At 43.9% G+C, this 24,872-nt stretch overlaps 1 protein-coding gene across 2 annotated transcripts in view; it reads right to left on the bottom strand.

Moving 5' to 3' along the window:
* The window catches only part of GABRA3 (gamma-aminobutyric acid type A receptor subunit alpha3), a 150,594-nt gene that overhangs the window by 45,437 nt on the left and 80,285 nt on the right, over positions 1-24,872 (bottom strand). For both annotated transcript variants that reach the window (XM_001514179.4, XM_039912433.1), the window contains one exon: positions 5,232-5,452. In XM_001514179.4, coding sequence (XP_001514229.2) covers positions 5,232-5,452 — 221 coding nt within the window. The remainder of the gene's footprint in view (positions 1-5,231; positions 5,453-24,872) is intronic.

Genomic DNA, 24,872 nt, shown 5'->3' on the forward strand with positions numbered 1-24,872 from the left:
AAGCCTGCAGGCTCCCCCACCAACACAAATCAGAGGGATCTAATGCAAGAGGTTCTCCCAAGACAGGAGTGTCTTGTACCGGAGCTAATGCCAATGACGTTGAGCTGAAGTTTCACTGGCATCACCTGCTCCCTTTCCTTTGCTGCCCACTGGAAACAAGGGCAGCCCTGTGGCTGGCAGAGTAGATGACTGCTCCTGGCTGGCACCTTTCAGGGTGGCCCAAGCAGGTTTCTCAGGGTTGGGGAATGGCCAGTTTTGAAAACTCTCTGTGTGAGCTTGTTCAGGCTAAGACCTGAAATCCTTCCTTCCCACTCAGGGCCCAGGCCCGCAGCCTCCAATGTGCCAACTTAACATCTTTTCATCTTGGCGCCCAGCCCTGCTGACGGCAGCTGCTCCAACAGGATTTCCACCTTGTCAGGGAGCTCTCCTCTTGGTCCGGACATAAGGGATGAACTTGCCCAGATGAGTGAAAGCCACTTCACCGAGTCAAGTCAGCACTTTATTTCCTCCCTCGACACCCCTCAGTGGCAGGTCAAGGGAGGACTCTATCTCCAGACAAAGGAATCAGGTCTCTTCAGCCTTAGAATCAATCAATCAATCAATCAATGGTATTTATCGAGCACTCACTGCGTGCAGAGCACTGTATTAAGTGCTAAAGAGAGCACAGAACAATAGACCTAGCAGACACATTCTCTTCCGGCAATGAGCTTGATAGTTTAGGAAAGCAGCATGGCCTAGTGGATAGACCATGGGCCTGGGAGTCAGAAGGACCTGGGACCTAATCCTGACTCTGCCAGATGTCCGCTGGTTGACCTTAGGCAAGTCACTTCACTTCTCTGCACCTCAGTTACCTTATCTGTAAGGTTGGGATTAAGACTGTGAGCCCCACGTGGACCAGGGACTGTGTCCAACCCAATTACCTTGTATCTACCACAGTGGTTAATACAGTCCTGGCACACAGAGTAAGCACTTAACAAAATACTAATTATTATTAGATGGCAAGGGGCCATGCTCCAGCACTGTCACAATATCTCAAGTTATCCAGGCAAACCCATTTCTGCTCTTTGCCCCTGGAGCCCGGATCTGACCACCAAGAGTCTCAGTACCACCTTTTGTCTTGGTAGGCCCATTCTGAAGAATAGCTCTAAGTGTTCTGACAAGATTATGCAATTCAGCCTCACCACCCCGATGGGAGGGTGGCGTTACTATCCCCATTTTACAGGATCAGGACCAGGAGGAGATGAAGACAGGTGAAGTGTCTTGTAAAAGGTCTCAGAGTGAGTCAGTTGTAGAGTCAGGAATAAAATAGGCCCTCCCTCCTCCTATCTCCCCACCTCATATGCAAAGCACTGCACACCATCCTAGATCTCCGCTGAGTTTCAGAAGAAGCCAAATGGCTTCATCTTTTGGGCTAAAGGCTAGAGGTGGAATGGCCAAGGTCCAGGCACTGGCTCTGAGCTCGGTCACACACGTCACTGCTAGACTCTCTTAGGCACCCAAAATAATAATGGTTGAGTGCTTACTATTTGTCAAGCACTGTTCTAAGCACTGGGGTAAATACAATTAAGCACATTGAATACAGTCCCTGTCCCACATGGGGCTCACAGTTTAAGTATTCATCTAAGTACAGCCTAATAACCTAGGATTCATGAGTCCCTGTGAACTAGGGCACAATTCTGGAGATACAGCCACAATAGTTGGAGGATTCTGCTAATATTTCCCCCTTTTTCTCCCCATTTATAGCCCCACCCTTGTCCCAGCCCTCATCATTTTCTGGTCAAACACCCTCCCTCCAGTCTCTTTCCTTTCTAGTCTAGCTGACTCTCCCCAACTGGATTATCTTCCCAAAATGCATTACTGTCCTCCTCCAAAACTCCCAAAAGAGACTCATTTCCCTCCCCTCAAACAAAAACTCTGACCACTGAGTTCAAGCCTTTCCATCAGCTGTCACCATCTTACTTTGCTGCTCTCTACACCTGGTACTCTCCAACTCACATTCCACATGCCTCCTCAGATCAACTCATAAATGTTATTTGCTCTCAACTCTCCCATCTCTGACCCATTCGGCATAACCCATGTGCGGCATACATTTCTCTTTCCCCTCAGATCTACCAAGGAGACCTGGGTTCTAATCCTAGTTCCATCACTTGTCTGTTGTGTGTCCTTGGGCGAGAGGTATTACTCCTTTCTTTTCCCCCCCCCCCCCTTCCTTCCCTCTCCTTGCCCATCTAGACTGTAAGCTTGTTGGGGCAGGGAATGTGCTTGCTTATTGTCGTTCTGCACTCTTCTAAGTGTTTAGTACAGTGCTCCTCACACAGTAAGCACTCAAAAAATATGATTGATTGAATGAATGAATTTCCTCCTTTCTCCTTTCCTCCCTTCCCCTCTCCAACCCACAACCCTGGGGGGACCCCCTGGGGACTGGGACAGGACAGCGCTGACTCACAGTTGCCCCCAACCCAGCTCTGGGCCACCCAGAGCTACAATGCAGTGAGGCTGGTGGTGGCTGGTGCGGAGGTTGGCGTGGGATCAGGGCCTGGAGTAGTTGGCATAGGAGAGAACCAGTCTGTGCCCTGCTCCTTCCAAACTCCATATCAGCTCCAGCTCCACCTTGAGGGGTACATGAAGAGGCTTGTGTGGGCCAGGGTGACTGAAGGTGGGGAGAAAGCAGAGAGGGAAAGACAAAGAGGACAGATGTTCACAAGTCCCTTCCGGAGAGGATGGATCTGGACCAGGCAGGGGTACGCAACACTGTAAACTCCTGGAGGGCAGGGATTAGGTCTACCAACTCTGAGAAACAGCATGGTGCAAAAGAAAGATCACGGGTCTGGGAGACAGAGGACCTGAGTTCTAATCCTAGCTCTGCCACTGGCCTCCAGTATGATTTTGGGCCAGTCACTTCACTTCTCTGTGTCTCAGTTACCTCATCTGCAAAACGAGGATTAAGACTGTGAGCCCTGTGTGGGACAGGGACTGTGTTCAACTTGATCATCTTGTATCTACTCTAGCATTCAGTTCAGTGCCTGGCATGTAGTAAGTGCTTAACAAATACTATTAAAAAGAAAGGAAAACAAAACACTGTATTGTATTTTGTCTCCCAAGAACTTAGTACAGCAGTGTCCTGCAAATTGTAAGCACTCAATAAATACTATTGACCGATATTTCCTGTGCCTCTGTTTCCTCATCTGTAAAATGGGATGAAATACCTATTCTCCCTCCCAGTTAGGTTGAGCAACCAGTGTGGAACAGAAACTGTGCCTACTCTGAATTGTATCTATCTCAGCACTTACCACAGTGATTGGTACATAGTAAGTGCTTAAGAAATACTACAGTATTATTATCAGGAATAATAAACTATGCCCCTCCTTACCTTAAAGGGTCTGAAAACCCACTGCCTCTAAGAGGCTTTCCCTGATTCAAGTCAAACTCCTCGATCAAATCGTCCAATCTGCTTATTCCACTTATTCATTCAACCTTGGCTTATCTTTCCTTTTAACCAGTTACCTTTCTGTTTTTCCTCCTGTTCCCATTTCAGGTTCACTGTCTATGTTTACCTGTTTCCCCCATTAGTGTGCAAGCTTCTCAAGGTCAGGGAATGTCAGTCTTCTCCTTCTATCGTTTGCTGCCAAGCACTAAATACAGTGCTCTTCGATAAATACAGATGAACCAGTCAATGGTATTTATTGAGCACTTACTATGTGCAGAGCACTGTACTAGGTGCTTGGGTGAGTACAATACAACAGTGTTAGCAGACATGTTCCCTGCCCACAACGAGCTTGCAGTCTAGCGATGATGGTGCTGCTCCTGCTAAATGATAGACCAAAGCCTCTGCTGAAGATTCCCTTCTCACAGAAATTTAATAAGCTTTTTTCAGTAGTAATACTTACCTCACTTACAGGGTGTGTGTGTTTGTGTGGAGTGTGTGGATTGTAGTTACGCAGCTTGACTTTAAAATCCTGTTTTAATGCAGAGCCTATCCTTGAGGGAAGGAGGAGGCTCTTAAGGTTGACCGCTTTGCCACCCTACTAGTGTCAGCTCATTTGAAAACCAGTTTCTCTTCAGATCTCTGCCTGACCCTGCTAGGATAGCTAGATGCAGCTTTTAATGAAGGCCCCGAGGGGAGGCTCTGAGTCAGCTCCCGGGCCTGCTCTTCCAATACCAGGCTGCTTCTGTAGCCTGGGTGCACTGGAGCTGGCATCCTACTTGCTAATGAGAAAGCAATTTCAAGCCCAAATCGTGTTTCTTTGAGCCTGGGTCTTAGAGAAGCCACTAAGGACCCACAGGACAGTGTCCCAAAGTACCTCATTGAGAGCAAGACACTAGAAATCTTGAAAGCCATAGAGTCATGCTTAAATGGAGCCAAGCTGTGGGCTTAGCTTGTTGAAATGCCTGCCTTAAAAATACTGCACTCATTAGGAGTAGAGCAGGGAAGGAACATGGGAAATGAATCAGTATTTAAAGACCTTGATATAGATGTGGAGGATAATCTACTCTATTTTGCTGGACCAGTGCGCCACTGAGGTTATCATCTCTGTGGACGCTTTCATTCTCTCTCTAGTCCACCCTCTTTCTGGCCTTCCTATCCACCTCTCCCCATAACCCAACTCCCTCTCCCAACCCCATCCCTGGGATGGAGCCCACCATTTCCTTTAAAGGAACACTGTCTTTGTAGCTGATTCCAGCCAAAGGGTCTTGACCCATTTTCCAGCTTTATGAAAGTGACTCACGTCCCGCATCTCTTCTCTCTGTTGCATTTTCACCTATGAGCGACATAGCAATTTTCCCTTAAGGCAAAAATAGGATACTTTGGAAGGGGGAAGCTACTTTGTGGCAGAGGGGGCTGAGTCCCTCAGGTGCGTTTGTCTTGTGCACAGAATAAGCAGTCCACAGTGAAAGTAGAGGAACCGAGCCCTGTCACCTTCATTTCCTTTCTCCCACTCCCTTCTGTATCACCCTTGTCCTTGGATTTGCACCCTTTATTCACCCCTCCCTCAGCCCTGCAGCACTTAAGTACATATTTGTAGTTCATTTATTTCTATTATTGTCTGTCTCTCTAGATTGTAAACTCGCTGTGAGCAGTTTTTACCAACTCTGTTATATCGTACTCTCCCAAGTGCTATGTACAGTGCTCTGCACACAGTAAGCGCTCAATAAATATGATTGATTGATTCTGACCATGGGAACAGCCAGCTCGGTCCTCTCTCCCTGGAAGAATGCAATGATACACTAACCTCATGGTGTACAGAAGGGTCCCGTTGTCCACCAGACGTAACAGCTTGTTGGGGGTGGTCATGTTGTGAGCCACTGACTTCTTCCCATTGTGGAAGAAAGTATCAGGCGTCCAGATCTTACTTGCCAGCAAATTGTTGAGTGGCAGGATCTTCATGGGGCCGTCAAATTTAAGGCGTTCGTCGTGCCAAGTCTGCCGGAAAAACACATCGATGGTGTACTCCTGGGTAGAGAGAGAAAGAAGGAAAACAGAGTCTGAGTTTTATCTGGGACTTCTGAACTGTTTGTCAGGCACCTTGACATTCCAAATATCATTATTATTATTATTACTACTATCATCCATATTGTACTTCAGTGCTTTCTATGTGTCAAGCACTGTAGATAAAAGATAATCAGGTCACTCACAGTCCTTGGCCTGCAGGGGGTTCACAGTTTACCTAGGTGGGAGAACAGGGATTGAAACCCCATTTTACAGATGAGGAAACTGAGGCACAGAAAAGTGAAGTGAACTGTCCAAGGTCACAGAGCAGGCAAGTGGTAGAGCTGGAATTAGAGTCTAGGTCCTCTGATTCCCAGGCCCATGTTCCTTTCATCAGGCCACGCTGCTCCTAGTAAACAGTTAACAAATACCACTATTGTTATTAATTTTATAATTGTGCCAAGCATTGCAGATACAAGATAGTCAAGTCAGCCACAGTCCCTGTTCTATCTGGGGCTCACAGCCTCAGTAGAAAGGGGAACAGACATTGAATTTCCATTTTACAGATGAGGAAACCGAGGAACAGAGAAGTTAAGTGACTTGCCCAAGGTCATACAGCAGGTCAGTGGTGGAGCCAGGATTAGAACCCAGGTCCTCTGACTCCCAGGCCCATGGTCTTTCCACTAGGCCATGCTGCTCCTTTCAAGTTTGCAGCACTTCCTCTGACAGTTGGGAGTGGCTCCTTGCTCAACAGCTGCAAATGGCAGGTGAGCACAACAGGAGACTATTCCTCTTGAGGTCAGCCTTAGTACTCCTATATACAATTAGTACTAAGCCAGAATGGGCAACGATTGTCCTAAAAATTAGTAACAGTTAATTGCTCAACAAATACCACAATTATTCTGTGCGCCTTGTCCCATGCTAAATCCTGAAGTAGATACAGTACGATTAGAAACAATGCAACATTATTATCAAAGGTATTTATTGAGGACCTATTGTATGCAAAGCACTATACTAAGAGGGAGAGTACACTACAACAGATTTGGTAGACACATTCCCTGCCCACAACAAGCTTACAGGCTAGAGAACAGTCTGTCTCATAAGGAGTTTACAGCCTTTGGAGGAGAGAAGGGGTAAATACTTTTATTTTTCAGATGAGGAAACTGGGGCATAGAGAAGTGAAATGACTTCCCCAAGGTCACGGAGCAGGCAAGTGGCAAAACCTGGACTGGAACCCAGGTCTTCTCATTCATTCATTCATTCATTCAATCATATTTATTGAGCACTTACTATGTGCAGAGCACTGTACTAAGCACTTGGAAAGTACAATTTGGCAACATAAGTAAAATTCAGAGACAGAATTCTCACTCCCACTTCCGTGCTCTGTCCACTAAGGCCACGCTGCTCCTCATAATAATAGTAATTATATATATATAGTATATATATACATAGTATATATATATCGTAAGAACCACCCTAACCCAGATTATTCAATAAAGTATTTGGTTCTCATTCTGAGAAAATTCTATGGCTTACATTTCAAAGCACTTTATAGGCTCTGGATGCAGAGAAAATATTCTCTTATAGCAGTGTAATCCCTCTGGGAGAAGAAACCACAAAGCCCTCACAAAGTACCATGGGCCTTTATAATAATGATAATTATGATGGTATTTGTTCAGCGCTTACTATGTGCCAAGCACTGTTCTCAGCGCTAGGGGAGATACAAGGTTATCAGGTTTGTCCCAGATGGGGCTCACAGTCTTAATCCCCATTTTACAGATGAGGTAACTGAGGCACAGAGAAGTTAAGTGACTTGCCCAAAGTGACACAGCAGACAAGTGGTGGAGCCAGGATAAGAACCCACGACCTCTGACTCCCAAACCCATGCTAGGTCCATCCCCTAGCACTGACTCCAGAGCCCTCAGTCAGGCAATTGTATTTATTGAGCACTTACTCTATGCAGAGCAATATACTAAGCACTAGGGAGAGTACAATACAACAACAGATACAATCCCTGCCCTCAGTGAGCTTCCATTCTAGAGGGGGAGACAGACATAAATATAAATGAATACTTTCAGAGTGGCATTCAGAGTCCAGGGAGACCAGCAGATCAGAAGGAAGACAGGACACAGTGGTCAATAAATGTGATTGAATGAATGAATGAATTAATTAATTAATTAATGAGCAGGACTCCCAGGACCTCAGCCATCAGCCAGTCAGATTCCTGGCCAATCAGGAGGGACCCATCATGGACCCTCTCCTTTGTCTCCAGGATCCCAAGCCAGCATTCTTGAGAGAACTGTGACCAAGTATAGTCCCAAAGTACTAATTACAAGCCCTTTTCTTGGTAGATAAGAGGCTGAGTGCACCATAGCCATAAGCAGTATGCAGAATCTGCTCAAATACCTTTTCATTCTCCCATTTTTTCCTGACTATTATGCATTTTGCCTCTTGTAGATACAACTTCACACTTCTTCCTTAAGAATAGGCCCTTTATAAGAATTACCAAATGTATGATATTTTTCAAATGTCAAAGTCCTGTTTGGATGGTTCCAAAATCCCATCTCTTCCTCAATGGTTTTTCCATTAATTTTTTTTTTAACCTGGTCCCTTTCAAAGTATCCTGATAGCTTTATTCAGTGTTCAAGAAAATTTTAAAATAAGAGTCACTTTAAAATTAGCCATAAAGAAGAGTCATGCTTTCCCTCCCCATTCCTCTCTCCCCAACCCCCACCCTCCACATTTTCATTTTTGTTGCCTGGAGCTGGATTCATGTGTAAATGCATTTTTCCAGAAAGGCTAGGGCAGCTGCTCTACCCGATTTAGGGAAGAGGCAAAAACCTCTTTGGGACCTTCTCTTTCCTACAGTCAAGTGAATTTGCCAAGGTGGGTCACCCTGGCAGGCTCAAGACTGATTGGAACTGAATTCAGCATCTGTGAATTGCTACCCCTGCTAAGCTGCTGCCCCTTTGCACCTAGAAATTTCTCTGTCACAGAGGAAATGGAAAGACCATGAAGAAAAGCAAAGAGTGCTTGGAAGGTCAAACGGAAGAAGGGGATGAAGGCAAAACCCATAGACTGCATTTACATATCCCTAAATATAGGTGCAGATATATGCATGACAATGGAATATCTTGATTCTATTTATTGCCATTGATCTTGTCTGTCTCCCCCGCCTAGACTGTAAACCCACCAAAGGGCAGGTACTGTCTCTATCTGTTACCAATTTGTACATTTCAAGCGCTTAGTTCAGTGCTCTGCACATAGTAAGCGCTCAATAAATACTATTGAATGAATGGAGATATGGCTCTCCACTCATTCATTTATTCATTCATTCTATCATATTTAATAAGCGCTTACTGTGTGCAGAGAACTGTACTAAGCACTTGGGAAAGAATAATTCAACAATAAACAGTGACATTCCCTGCCCACAGAGAGCTCACAGTCTAGGGGGACTGTGACTCCACTTCATAAGCATGCACAAACTCTCTTTCTCTCTCTCTCTTTCTCTCTCTCTCTCTCTCTTTCTCTCTCTCACACACACACACACACACACACACACTTGTCCTTCATATTTGAGGAAAACACCACTACTGGTAAAATCCACCCATGGCTGCACGTGTAACTAAAAAGTCCAATTTTTACCTCACAGTCCCATCCCCACTGTGCCCCCACAAAAGTTAAAAGCTCTTAACACTCTTTTCACCTTTGCTTTCATAATTTCATCAATCAATCAACCAAGAGGTACTCCTTTCCTGATTGCTGGGTGCCACACTAATAATAATAATTATATAATAAATATACCACTTACTACGTGCCGTGCACTGGGGTAGATAGAAGATAAACAGGTTAGACATAGTCCCTGCCCCATATGGGGCTCAAAGTCTAAGTAAGAGGGAGTAGTATTTGTTATTTGCTATTGTTTTAATGAGATGTTCATCCCCTTGATTCTATTTATTGCTATTGTTCTTGTCTGTCTCCCCCAATTAGACTATAAGTCCGTCAAAGGGCAGGGACTGTCTCTGTTATCGATTTGTACATTCCAAGTGCTTAGTACAGTGCTCTGCACATAGTAAGCGCTCAATAAATACTATTGAATGAATGAATAGTAGTCAATCCTCATTTTACAGCTAAGGAAGCTGAGGAATTTCTCCACACAGGATTCTGAATTTTGTTTTACGACATGTAATGAAGCGTGATCCTATGAGATGATCCCATTAAGCAGTGGTTTATGGGGTCGTCTCACCAGGTCTTTGCAAAGTTTAAGTTAAGAGGTCTCGGACTTTCCAAGTAGGGGGATGGCTGCGGGGAAGAGGGAGGTGGGATGAGGGAACTGAAAGTCATATGATGCAAGCCAGACTGTTCCAGGTCCAAGGCCGAGCAAGATCTCTTCCCTCTGACTTTCACAGCAGTCCTGCTTGCAACCCGAGCAGAGAGAACCATGGAAGCTGATGAGGCAGGCTGGGACATTTTTTTTTATGGTGTTTGTTAAGCGGTCACTATGTGTCAGGCACTGTACTAAGCGCAGGGGTAGGTACAAGATAATCAGGTTGAACACAGTTCTTGTCCCACATAGGCTTCATAATCTTAATAACCATTTTACAGATGAAGTAACTGCGGCACAGAGAAGTTAAGTGACTTGCCGAGATCACATAGCAGACAACTGGCTGACCAGGGCCTCTGACTCCCAGGCCATGTTCTTTCCACTATGGAGGAAGACCCTGGAGGAAGAGTTTCACTCTGTTGATAAAATGGAGGTGGAGAAATGGGAAGTGGGGGCAGGGAGACAGAGAAGAAAATTTACAATTATTTAAATTATGCTCTCCTCACATTTAAGACTGTGAGCCCCATGTGGGAAAGAGGCTGTGTCCAGCCTGATTAGCTTGTATCTACCCCGGCACTTAGAGCAATGCTTGACACATAGCAAGCATTTAACAAAAAACATTATTATTAGTATTTTCAAGTATTTGGGAAATAATAGGAAGCTGCCTGCTTTGGACTCTGTTTTTCATCTTTTTCTGAAGCATGTCAGTCTATCATCAGTTTGCACTGAATACTGTTTCAGGTGCTGCTGGTGAAGATGGTGGCACATTTTCACATTCTACTTAAACAGTATGAATTAGTCTATTTTTTAATCTATTCATTATTCTGACCACTCACTATCACACCTGATCTTTTTTTTAATGGTATTTGTTAAGTGCTTACTATGTGCCAGGCACTGGATTAAGCTTTCGGGTAGATACAAGCTAATCAGTTTGGACCCAATCCATATCCCACAGGACATGGTAACTGAGGCACAAGAGAGGTTACGTGACTTTCCAAGGTTACAGAGCAGGCAAGTGGCAGAGGGGCATTAGAACTCAGGTCCTCTGACTACCAGGCCCATAGTCATTCCACTAGGTCATGCTGCTGAGGTGTATTTATTTGTATTTTAAGCCAACTCTGGTTTCACTTTAAGCTCGGGTTATTTGCCCCATCCTCAGCACTTATGTATACATCTTTAATTTATTTCAATATCTCTTTCCCCATCTAGACAAACTACTGGTCTACCAACTCTTCTGTACTGTACTTTCCCGAGCTATTAGTATGTATATAGCTGTAATTTTATTTATTTGTGTTGATGTCTATTTATTTATATTGATGTCTGTCTCTCGCCCCTCTAGTCTGTGAGCTCATCTGTGGGGAGGGATTGTCACTCCTTACTGTTGTATTGTACTTTCCCAGGGTCTTACTGCAGTGCTCTGCACACAGTAAGCACTTAATAAATACGATTGAATATGAACATGGTGCTCTGCACACAGTAAGCCCTCATATACCACTGATTGATTGATTTGCAACTCAGTGACTGCTTAATCAACTGTTTTGTTATCACGAGGAACCTGTGGCACAAAGTTCAGTTACTTGCTCCTTCCTTCTCTCACTAGCTAGCAATCCCACTCCCACCCCTGCACTTTCCCTAAGCATTTAGTGTAGTACTCTGCACTCTGTAAATGCTCTTTAAATACCATTGATTGATTTATTGATTTGCTTGGTCCTAAAACTTTCAGCAGGTATCTGGAGGGAATTGAAGGACGGGTGGGTGGAGGAAGGGTGTAGAATTCCTCTCCAACAATATAGTTCTGTGTCAAGGTCTCCCAACCCCCACCACCTCAATTTTATTTACATCCTGGAAGTTCTCAAAAAAAATCCTCAAAATATCTTCCAAAAAGTTTGAGGGAATTGATACATTAAACGTTCTTTCACAATGTTAAACCTAATTACCAAGTGACCTATCAGTCCCTCTGTTTCTCTGTATAGCCAGGGATGTTGGATACTAAAATCCTTGAAACTGGTGGGAAAAAAACTTAGGCAATGACAATTAAGCATCCAACATCTTCAGCTATACAGAGAGGAGCAAATACACTTCGCTCCTCTAATGCTAACCTTCTCACTGTACCTTGATCTCCTCTATTTGGGGCAGACCTCTCTCGCCCACCTCCTGCCTATGGCCTGAAACGGCCTCCCTCCTTATACCGAAAGACAATGACTCTCCCCACTTTTAAAACCTTATTGAAGGCACATCTCCTCCATGAGGCCTTCCTTGGCTAAGCCTTCATTTTCCCTTCTCCCACTCCCTTCCGTGTCACCCTGACTTGCTCCTTTCATTCTTTCATTCATTCAATCTTCTTTATTGAGCTCTTACTGTGTGAAGAGCACTGTACTAAGCGCTTGGAAAGTACAATTCAGCAACAGAGACAATCCCTGTCCACAAAAGGCTCACAGACTAGAAGGGGGGGAGACAGACGATAAAACAAGCAAACAGGCATCAATAGCATCAATATAAATAGAATTATAGATATATACATCATTAATAAAATAAATAGTCTAAGACATACATATACACACACAAGTGCTGTGGGGCAGGGAGGGGGGTAGAGCAGAGGGAGCGAGTGGGGGTGATGGGGAGGGGAGGGGGAGCAGAGGAAAAGGGGTCTTAGTCCCAGAAGGCCTCCTGGAGGAGGTGAGCTTTCAGTAGGACTTTGAAGGAGGGAAGTGTGCTAGCTTGGCAGATTTGAGGAGGGAGGGCAATCTAGGCAAGAGGTAGGACGGGGCCAGGGTTCGACGAATGAGGTATAGTGAGAAGATTAGCACCAGAGGAGTGGAGTTTGTGGGTTGGGCAGCCCCTTGGGGACTTATGTATATATCTGCAATTTTGTATTTATATTTATATATGTCATTCATTCATTCAATCGTATTTATTGAGTGTTTACTGTGTGCATAGCACTATATTAAGCCCCTGGAAAGTACAGTTCAGCAATAGAGACTATTCCTGACCAAACTGGTCTGTCTTTCCATCTAGACCATACCCTTGTTGTGGGCAGGGAATGTGCCTATTATATTGTTATATTTCACCCTTCCAAACACTTAGTAGAGTGCTCTGCACACAGTAAGTGCTCAATAAATACGACTGACTGACTGGCTGATTGACTATTCGGTGAGTGGAGGTCAGAGTGGGATTGCTAGTTAGGGTGTAGTGAGAAAAAAGCAAGGAGAAAGTCACTTGGTGCCTCAGTTTCCTCATGATAACAAAATAATAAAGCAGTCACTGAGTTTCAATTTCTTCAAAATGTATCTTGGATGAGAGCAGCCCAACAGTCCTCCGCTGAGGAGAGGCAGTGGATTAGGGGAGGGAGAAAATGCAAGCAGAAACAAGGTCCATATGCAAGAAGTGCAGAAAAATAATGTACATTTTGAAGAAATGATCAGGTGGATAGGATTTTTGCTTTCTGGGGTGATTCCTCCACTCACCCCACCTTCAATTAGCAAGTCACCTCAATTCTTTGTGCCTCAGTCTCCTCATGATAAAACAATTGATAGTTTGCTTAAAATACAAATCCTCTTCATGCAGATCATTACAGAGCTAAACGGGGGCGGGGCACTAAGCACTGCATCATATGACAGGGGAAGGTGAGGAGGAGGCTGCATCACTTAGGAAAGTAATCCAACCTTTTGCCTCTAGGTTGATAGACTTGATAGGGCGTTTAGACAACTTCAGAAGTCAACATGATTATATTGCAAATCCCACTCATGTAGCAGCACTAGTTGAGGCACAGAGAAGTTAAGTGAATTTCCCAAGGTCGCATGGCAGAGTCGGAATTAGAACCCAGGGCCTCTGACTCCCAGGCCTGTACTCTTTTCACTAGGCCACGCGGCTTCCCAAGCTCCTCTAGAAGACGGAGTCATCATCTGGTTAACTTGTTTAGTGTCGACAAGCAAACTGGGTCACAGTCAAAGCGGATTTTAAGGGGGCCCTCAATGATCCAGTTTACCTGCCTATGTTAATTAAATTAATAGGATAATCACCAGATCTCCAATTAGATTGACCAGTGTAGACTTTGCAGGGATTTTTTGCTTTGGTTCTTCCCTATTCAACTCCCAGCCCCACAGCACTACCATATCTGTAAATTATTTATTTTAATGTCTGTCTCACCCCTCAAGATTGTAAACTCGCTGTAGGCAGGGAATGTGTCTGTTTATTGTTGTATTGTATTCTCCCAAGCGTTTAGTACAGTGCTCTGCTCACAGTATTAGAGAAGCAGCATGGCTTAGAGAAGCAGTCTGGCTTAGGGGAAAGAGCATGGGCTTGGGAATGAGAGGATGTGAGTTCTAATCTGCTTTCTATCACTAGTCAGCTGTGTGACCTTGGCCAAGCCACCTAACTTCTCTGTGCTTCAGTTACCTCATCTGGAAAATGGGGATTAAGATTGTGAGCCCACGTGGGACAACCTGATTACCTTTTATCTACTCCAGAGCTTAGAACAGTGCTTGGCACATAGTAAGTGCTTAGCAAATACCAGAATTATTATTATTATAAATACAATTGACTGAATGAATAATAATAAAAAAAAAACGGAAACCACTCAAGCATAATTGGGTCTGGAGAGACAACACACCATGTGTTGAGTTTACACGGGTGTGATCAGGTAAATGTCAGGAGGTTTCCTCCCTGAAGTCACTTACCTATCTCCAGTTTGTGTTTGGTTTTTTTTCCCCCCTCGTCCCCTTTAGTGCGGTGCAGTCTCTGAAACAGCAGGCTTTAAAAGAGCGAGTGGCAGCAGCTGTCTGTGCACTCTCTCGCAGAGTCCTCATGAATGATTCAGCAGACATTCAGAGACAAAGGAGACAGCAACAAGTGCAGTAAAAAAAAAACAACCACCTTCTTTCCCTTCCCATCAGGGTGGTTACCATGGTGACGACGGGATACTGTCAGGGAACGCCCTAGTTGCAACAGGTTTAGTCTCTGTTCCTATTTCTAAGCGATAACGACCTCTTACTACCTCGTCTTCATGGTCCCGTCAGTCCCACCTCTCACCCCCTTCACTGGCAAAGGCCCGACTGTGAGTTTGGATTCCGTGTCTCCCCAGGTGTCACCACGAAAGTCTGGGTAGCTGTTCCTGAATGGATTGTTTCTCCTTCGTCTTTCCTCCTTTTTCTTAAGGCAAATCACCATTTTCCCATGCAAACTCCACAGAAAGAGTGAAATGGGAGCATTTGGGTAAAATTTCAATGCCTCTGTGTCTCCTGGGGCTGCCCATTCCAAGGAATCATGGGAATCTAAATTCTTCAGAGAGTCATCTGGTATCTCAGAGCCTGTTGTTGGGTAGGGATTGTCTTTATTTGTTGCCAAATTGTACTTTCCAAGCGCTTAGTACAGTGCTCTTCATACAGTAAGAGCTCAATTAATACGATTGAATGAATGAATGAATGACCTTTCTGCCATTGTTCAATGGGACCAATTAGTTCCCACGGGACATTCCATCTGGTACTTATTCATTAATGCAACTTTACTTATCACTCACCTATTGAAGTGATATTCATCCTTGGCTTCCCACCCATCCCTCTAAATCCTGCCTCCCACAAACAACAGACCGTATATTTCCAAGCTGGGAATGCTTTTATCCTGATGATGAAAGATAACTCTATCTTGACCTGCCCCAAATCCCCTTGCACCGTCTCTCTTTTTTTAATGTTATCGGTTGAGCACTTACTGTGTGCCAGGCACTGTATTAAATGCTGGGGGTTGATACAAGACATTTAGGTTAGACATAGTCCATTTCCCACCTCACAGATGAGGTTGCTGAGGTCCAGAGAAGTGAAGTGACTTGTCCACAGTCACGCAGCAGGCAAGTGCCTGATCAGGATTAGAACTCAGATCCTGGGATCATGCTTTATCCACTAGGCCACGTGGCTTCTCTGTCTCCTCCATTTCACTCTTGTTCCTTGGCTAGATATTTATCTTTTGAAGCCTTAACTCTCCTTTAGCCGAGAGGCATATATTTAGATATTTTTCCATAGACCTGTCTCCCCTGGCACCTTCTTCATTAACATGGGAAGTTTCTGAGCACTCGCTTCCTCTACTGTTGTTGTGATTTTTAATTTTCTACATGAACAAAATTCAGAACCATGAAAATGAGAAATAGAAAACAAACCTTTTTAATTATTGGATCAGTCTCACAGACCAGCCAGGGAAATTCTCCACAATATGCTGCCCACAGCTACCCAAATATCTGTTCGCACCTTATTTAAATGCTGTCCCCCTCCCTCCTTCTCTTGCAATCTGCAAACTGGCTTTCTACCCCTCCAGTTCATAGATACTGCCCTTGCTAAGGTTACCAATGACCTCCTTCTAGACAAATCCAGTGGCTTCTGCTCCATTTTAATCCTCCTCAACCACTCAGTTTTCTTCAACACTATCACCCCTTCTCCTGGAAGCAGTATCCAACCTTGGCTTCACTTTACTATCCTCCCCTGGTTCTGCTGTCCCTCTGGCCACTACTTCTCACTCTCTTTCCTAGTTTCTGCCTCACACACTCGAACTGTGGAAGTCTTAAAGGCTCAGTTCTGGGTCCACTGTTATTCTCCATCATGGCCTCAATTACCATCTCTACGTGGATGATTATCTCCAGCTCTCTCCTCTCTACTACACTGCAGTCTCACATTTCCTCCTGCCTTCAGGACATAACTACTTGGATGTCCCACTGACCCCTCACATTTAACATGCCCAAAACAGAATGCCTCGTCTTCCCACTTCAGCCCTGTCCTCCCCAAGATTTTCCTATCATTGTAGACAGTTTCATCAGCTCCGTGTCTTACAAACCCATAAGCTCAGCTTTATCCTTAACTCATCTTTCTCCTTCAACTCACACCAAATCGTGTCTGAGGTTTTGGGTACAATGAACATCTTGGGGATTTGTCCTGAAACTTTTACTAGAAACAGGAGTTCTGGTGGGGAAATCCTCTCTCCAACCTCTGAAAAGACTTGGGTCACCAGGGAAGGACAGACCCGTAGACCACACTGTAGTTTTCTAGTTGTCCCAGAGAAGAAAGGAGTTGATACATACAGTGAGAAAGGCATCAGCCATAGTCTTTGACCTCTCAATGAAGACCCCCTGTGAAGACATCCTGTCTTTCTTGGATCCTGGGATCCCGCTCCCAATTGCAGATGTTTTTATCAGTTAACCCAAATCCACTGCTCTTGGCTATTCCTGGTCTTTAAAAATCACAGATTTGGTTTTAGATAAGAAGCCCAAGGATGAAAGTAGGAAGCCACTATAAACTTTGATGGGGCTATTGACAGTGGAAGAAGGCCCAGAGAGAAGACATGTTAATGTGAATTAGTTCAGAGGTGGAGAAAATCTAAGGCAGAAACAATTCCATTCTCTACCAGAGGAGCTAGATTCCCATCTCCCTGGTCTGGATGCATATGCTTTTGTTTTTCCAAGGTGAACCTCATTTTCTCACATCTATCTGTATGTCATCCCTAGACTTTTTGCAAAATTTACTTGGCCTCGGGGCTGTCCACACCATCTTTCAATTTAGCATCATGGGTACATTTCACCAAAGGTCTGTTCTTCTACAACTCCTCTACACATGGAGCCATATATCATTATCCATTATTTACTGTTTACCAACTTTTAAAAAAGACATTACACAGTATCAGGATCAAATATTTTCTTTCCTCAAGGAGAACCATTTTCCTCCATTAAAAAAAAGCATCCAACCGGAGACAGCCCATCATGATAGAATAATTATCAGTGTATTCATTATTTAAATAATAATGATTATTATTATGTGCATGCTATGTGTCAAGTGCTGAGGTATAAGATAATCAGGCCAGAAACAGTCCCAGTCCCAGCCCAGCCCAGGACTCACAGTATAAGAGGCAGGGCATGTAGATAGATATAGTTAGTAGATAGTTTATCCCCATTTTACAGATGAGTAATCTAAGGCTTATAGAAATCACTTATCCAAACATAGCGGGCCAGTGACAGAGCTGAAACTAGAACCTGGGGCTCCTGAGACCTCATCCCATGCTCTTTATACTAGGCCACCCTGCCTCCATTGGGCCTCACCCCAGAATGGCCTCTTGACTTTCTGGGCGACTTTGGGTAAACGCCTTCTTCTCAGAAACTGAGCCTCAGTTTCTCCATCTGGGAAAGGCTCCTTCCACTGTTTCCCAAGGAAATGGAGAGGCGCGGAAAAGTGATATGTTTTGAAATTGTTGGGGAAAGGTACAAGGACAATTAAAATTGCCATTGATCTTCTAATTCAAATTGAAGAGCTGCTCCATTTTGAATTGTTCAGTAATTCCTTCATTACGAGCCTACTATGGGTCTTAGGAGGAATTTAAATCACAGCTTCAAGTTAATGAGTTTCCGGGATCTAGGGCCATCTCTCCTTCCTCCACCTCTTTCCCTGCCTTCTTTCCTCTCCCCTCCCTGATTCCTTCCCTTTAGGATCTTTTCATTATCTCTTTCACGTTTTATGGTACCTCCTCAGTGTTCAATAATCAGTTGTCCAACGAAAATGTTGCATCATCTGATCTCAAGAATTAGTAATATGAAGTCACCATTACTATACCTCTTCATTTCCCAGGGGTCCAGTTGATTTTTTTTTCCCATTGAATAGAATAGTTCATCCTCTGATCAGGGCAACTATTTCCCCATCACCAGGCTGTCTTTTGTTTAACCTAGGAACCTCTCTCCAGTTTACCATCTGGCAGTGATTTCTACTTCACATATGTCTGAGTCAGTCAGTCAGTGGTATTTATTGCTTGTCAATCAATGGTATTTATTAAGTGATTACTGTGTGCAGAGCACTGTACTAAGCACTGGGGCAAGGACAATATAATAATATAACAGACACAATGATCTTACAATCTAGAGGATGAGTTTATAGTCTGAGCAGTTAGTCTTTCCAGCCTCTCCCAAGGTCCTGGATCTTGCACTACTTTAAATGTTGAACAATTAATCAATCAATCAATGGCATGTATTGAGTGCTTAATATGTGCAGAGCACTGTACTAAGCACTTGGGAGAGTACAATACAACAGAGTTAGCAGACATATTCCCTGCCCGTAATAGCTTATAGTCTAGATGGGTAGACAGATATTAAATCATGTTTCCTTGCTGCTCTCTCTCTGAATCCTCCTGATTTCACTAGCAGCCCATAAGAGTTACAGTCTATATGAGGAGTCAGACATTGTCACGTTTCCTTCTTGCTTGTTTTCTGACTCCTTCTGATTTCACTCTCAGTTCCTTGGGTATGCGCTAATTTCACTTTTTTGTGTGCCTTGTAGAAGTTTCAGCGCCCTCTGTTTCGCATTCTTCTCTAGCTTTCAGGATAGATATCTGCCATGCTGCCTCTTTCCTTCACTTATAGTCAGAAATATTGCATAAGCCTCTTAGCGCAGTCTGAAACACTCTGGTGACAGACTTACCAAGGACAGAGGCTTGTCGCCAACAACTATCTCTCAGTGGAAAGGAGTGGGGCAAGAGGGGGGGCCTGGGAGGTTGGAATGGCATCTTGCTTCATTCCTGCAGAACCTCTGCTCCTTGCCCTTGAGATGGCAATTCAGGAGTCTGGGGCAGATAGCATGGCCACGAGAAGCAATGTGGTCTAGAGGATACAGCATGGGCCTGGGAGCTAGAAAGTGACCTTGGACAAGTCATTTAACTGTGCCTCAGTTACCTCATCTGTAAAGTGTGGATTAAGACTGTGAGCCTCATGTGGGACATGGACTGTGTCCAAATTGATAGCTTTTACCTATCCAGCATTTAGTACAGTGCCTGTACTAAAACAAACAAATATCATTTTAAAAAAAAGACAGCAGCAATAGTAGCAGCAAGAAATCAGGGATGAAGCTCCAGCTAGGTTCTCTTAGCTCAGATAGCTCCACCTGGCTCCCCAGAACTCTCCAGTTAACTTTGGTGACTAGATGATATCAACAGCCCTCCTTAGGTCCTTATAGACATTTTACAAATTGCAGTTGTTACTCTGCAATTCAAGAGACCCTCTCTCGGTTTGTAGTTGTGTGACGGCTTCCCCTCTATTTCCATGCTTAAAGACTTAAAAAACAAATAAATCCCCAGTTTTAAATAACCAGGGGTAAGCATGTGAAATTTCTCATACAGAAAGAGGAGAAAGAAAATATCAATAGGCTTAAGGAGGGTTTGGATTTATGGATGATGGGTGTCTAATGTGGGGAGAAAAATTAGAGATATTAGAGAGGAATGTCAAGGATTTTTAGAGGGTTCAAGAAACATTTAGCTAGATCTGTGAAGGATAAATCCATAATGGGTTATTAGAGAGAAATTCTAGGAATGTTAGATGATACATCCATAATCATTAAGAAGGATGTCATGGAGGGCAAACCATCCTGTTGCCACTGTCAGAGATAGAATACTGGGTTGGAGCAGTGTGATAGGCATTATCCAATATGGCAGGACTTATTTCCTTCTGCATCCATGCATTCCTTAGTCACCTGCATCATTTGGATCCCTCTGTTTACTTAATTTATTCTATATCTACCTTTCCCTTCTATCAGTTATAAAATATTAATCATCATAGCATGTAGATTGCTCCTGTCAGACGTAACTCCAGTTTCTCTTGAATGGAACATGCCCAGATGTGTTTCTGGGGAGGGTAGTAAGGGAAGACAAGACCTAACTCCAGAACCTTCCAACACCTCATCATTCCTCAATGAATCAATCAATAGGATTTACTGAGCACTTACTATGAGCAGAGCACTGTATTAAGCACTTGGGAGAGTATAATATAACAGAATTAGCAGACACATTCCCTGCTCATAACAAGTTTACAGTCCTCCAGCTTTTCTCTCCTTTACCCCACTGCTGTGTTCTAACAGCTTGACACAAGCCTGGCAACTGGGTGCTCTGTGAGAGTGGGGAAATTGCTTAATCCTTCTCTAGGTCAGTTTCCCAATCTATGAAATGGGAATAATAATCACTGTTCCTCCCTAGCTCTCACTGATGATTTGAGTACATAATGAGATCAGTGGGGTGATGCATACTGCTGCTATTAAAGTTATTAATTATTGCTTATATGATCTCCATTCATCAGATTCCTGTCCCCCACTTTCTCCAAATCACTTTCTCCAAGCCTCTGACGTCTTGCTGCCCAACCCAACCATCATTTGCTTGCAGAGAAAGGGAATCCTGACTTTCAGCTACTTGCTGAGGATGGGGAAACGCAGCCAGAATAATTCATTTCCCTGATGCACATCATCACCTCAGGCCACACCAGATAGCCACTCGCAGCACTAGAGGAAGAAAATAGAAAAACAAATGTGTTTTTCTCTTTCTCTCCAGCTGTGGTTACCACGGCTACTCGAGACGCTAGAAAATAACGAGAAAGCTAAAAATAACCCACCCGAGTACCCCCTTCCATTCTTAAAGAACCAATCCCACTGCCTTAGCTCTTCTGGGAGAGAGATATGACTGTAGCCAGGCTCTGAGTAACTGGTAAAAACAAAATGGAAGAGTCTAATGTAGTGGCAACACAATAATTCTAAAGGTGTCTAGTAAAATGACAACCTAAACAGCTCATTAAAGAGCAAACCACATTTTCTCCCATTGAAATACACAACCTCAAATTTTTCTCTCTCCATGCGGGTGTGTAGCAGCATATTCATAGATATGTACCAATTCACTGCCCGCTATGTATGATACACTGTCCCAGGCACATCTGCTTTCTTCTCTCAGGGTTAGTAATAAGAAACACAAGAGGCTGAAACTAGAATCAACAAGTCTAGTAGGTTCCTTGGGAAACTAATGGGCAGAATTTTGTTCCCTGCCATGTTATCACCAAATGCTGCCAGTTAGTGTCCCAAAGGAAATATTCCTAACCAAACATTCAATCTCTCAGAAGTATTTATTGAGTGATTACTGTGCACAGAGCACTTGGGAAATAGTACAGTAGAGTTGGTTGGCACACTCCCTGCCCATAGGGAGCTTACAGTCTCGGAGAGACAGATATTAAAATGAATTGCAGAAAGGGGAATTGGAAAAGTACAAGAGCATGAACATAAGTGCTGTGGGACTGAGGGTGGAGTGACTAAGGGTCTTAAGGAGTAAATATTCGAGTACATAGGGTGGGTGGTGAAAATGAGTGCTTGGTCAGGAAAGGCATCTGGGAGGAGATGTGATTTTAGGAGGGCTTTGAAGGTGGGAAGAGTAGTGACCTGTTGGATTTGGAAGGGAGGGAGTTCCAGGCCAGAGGGAGGATGTGGGCAAGGAGGTCAGTGGCATGACATATGAGATCAAGACGCAGGGAATAGGTTGGCATTAAAGGAACAAAGTGTGGGGGTTGGGTTGTAGTAGGATACCAGTGGTAAAGTAGGAGGGGAAAAGCTGATTGAGAGCCTTAAAGCCAATGATAAAGAGTATCTGTTTGATGCAGAGGTGGATGGGCAATCTTTGGAGGTTTTTGAGGGTAGGAAGAGGCATAGCCTGAGTGTTTTTTAAGGAAAATGATCTGGGCAGCAGAGTGAAGTTAGGACTGGAGAGAGGAGAAACAGGAGGCAGGGAAGGTGTGCAAGGAAGCTGATGTAATAGTCAAGGCAGGATACGATAAGCTTTTATCAGTGAGGTAGCAGTTTGGATGGAGAGGAAAGGGCAGAACAACAACGGGGAGAAGAACAGATTTCCAAAGGAAATATTTAGCCTACACTGAAGACCAATAGAGCAACTGTAGTGTGCAGATTATAAGATGCTACAGGGCAGGGATCATGTCTGCCAACTCTATGTATTATATTCTGACAAGGACTTAATATCGTGCTTTGCACAAAGTAAGTGCTCAATTAATACCACTGACTGATCTTCTTTGTGGAGGTAATAATAATAATAATAATGTTGGTATTTGTTAAGTGCTTACTATGTGCAGAGCACTGTTCTAAGCGCCGGGGTAGATACAGGGTCATAGAGAAGCAGCGTGGCGCAGTGGAAAGAGCACGGGCTTTGGAGTCAGGGCTCATGAGTTCGAATCCCAGCTCTGCCACTTGTCAGCTGTGTGACTGTGGGCAAGTCACTTAACTTCTCTGTGCCTCAGTTCCCTCATCTGTAAAATGGGGATTAAGACTGTGAGCCCCACGTGGGACGACCTGATTCCCCTGTGTTTACCCCAGCGCTTAGAACAGTGCTCTGCACATAGTAAGTGCTTAACAAGTACCAACATTATTATTATTATTATCAGGTGGTCCCACGTGAGGCTCCCAGTCTTCATCCCCATTTTACAGATGAAGGAACTGAGGCACAGAGAAGTTAAATGACTTGCCCACAGTCACACAGCTGACAAGTGACAGAGCCAGGAGTCGAACCCATGACCTCTGACTCCGAAGCCCAGGCTCTTTCCACTGAGCCATGCTGCTTCCTGGACCTATCTGGACTACACATTTAACTAAAAGAGGAGTCTCCCTAGTATAACCTGTGCACAATAATTAATATCTAGTGACAAAGCAAAATCTCAAACGGCAAAGTCCTGGAAGGTTGTCAGACCACTAACATTCAAGTAAGATTCATAACATCCATTACATATTTTGATCATTCTAGTTATTCATCTTTTTATATTTGTTTCCCCGTTAGAGTGTAAGCTCCGTGTGGGCAGGGAATATGTTACTTCATTCATTCACTCATCATATTTCCTTCTATCTGTAAATTATTTACATTCCGGTCTCCCCTGCTAGACTGTAAGCTCCTCAAGAGCAGGAAACATGACTAACTACATTGTCTTGTCTTATGCCGTCAAGTCGTCTCTGACCCGTAGTGACTCCTTGGACACATTTCTCCCAAAAAGCTTCACCTGCATCTGTGTGTCCATGGAGTTTTATTGGTAAAAATATGGAAGTGGTTTACCATTACCTTCTTCCACAGAGTAAACTTTAGTCTCCACCCTTGACTCTTTCCCATGGCACTGCTGCCTAGCACAAGTGAGTTTTGACTTGTAGCAGATTGCCTGCCACTCACTAGCCACTGACCAAGCTAGGAATAGAATGGGTAGGCCTGTGCTTGACTCTCTCTCCCATAGCTGAGACTGATAGAGTACTGGAAACCCTCCATGTGCATTATCCTCTCCCAAATGCTTAGTACAATGCATTACACACAATAAGTGCTCAATAAATACCGTGGATGGACTGTCTCCCAACCATACATTACTTTTACTACATCATGTGAGATTTTACTTCATTGTGACTTAAAAAAAAATTTCGTCCATCCTCTTCGTTTACAGTGACCTCATTTCAGTGCACAGTAGAGCAGCTACTTGGGTAACCTGTTGTTGTCCATACTCCTCACCGATCCCACCCAGCCAAAGTGTGGTGTAGTCATTGCTAATAGCATTTATTGGGCCAATTGGCATATGGGAAATAGATAATACATTTTCAAATGAAATACTCAAGGGCAGTTATTGACTTTCAATTGTTTGCAGGACACTGCAGTTAGCACTTGGGAGAGTACAAGAGATAGGAGTCACTATTCCTGCCCGCAGGAAGCAAACAATAAAATCAGAATTAATCTAGTAGTAGTTATTTACTGAGTACTTACTCTGTGCAGAGCACTGACCTAAGCATTCGGGAGAGTACAGTGAAGTGCATATGATCCCTGCCTTCATAGTTTTTATAATCTAGTGTAAGATGAGGGCGATGTGAATATTTTGCAAAAAGGACACATCCTAGATTTCCCCATTTGACCAAAATCAGCATCTTGGCCTTGAAACTCATCAGAATGTGAAGTTCATAGTTCCAGAAAGCCCAAACCTCACAGCGAGTCACAGATCCTAAATGAAAGTTCACTAAAAGCTTCCTCTCCCCCCAGAAGGACAGGTTTAATTTCAGTAACTGATTTCCTCCATTTTACATCACTAAGTGGATTCTGAACTGGGACCTCAAGAAACAGCACATCCGCTATGCAGGGGCAAACTATATGGAACTAAAGCACATGTGGGGAAAGAATTTATTATTTTTTAACTATCTTTCTAATTTTAAATTCATTTTGCCAAATCACATAGCAGAGAATGCCTTCCTTTTTCAATCCCTTGTATTTCTTCTTCACAGTTCATTATACACGCTCCCTTAATCAAATATGCTCCACCTTGGAAGTAATTATCAGATC

The sequence above is a fragment of the Ornithorhynchus anatinus genome, chromosome 6 (assembly GCF_004115215.2).
Source record: "Ornithorhynchus anatinus isolate Pmale09 chromosome 6, mOrnAna1.pri.v4, whole genome shotgun sequence".
Taxonomy (NCBI): Eukaryota; Metazoa; Chordata; class Mammalia; order Monotremata; family Ornithorhynchidae; genus Ornithorhynchus; species Ornithorhynchus anatinus.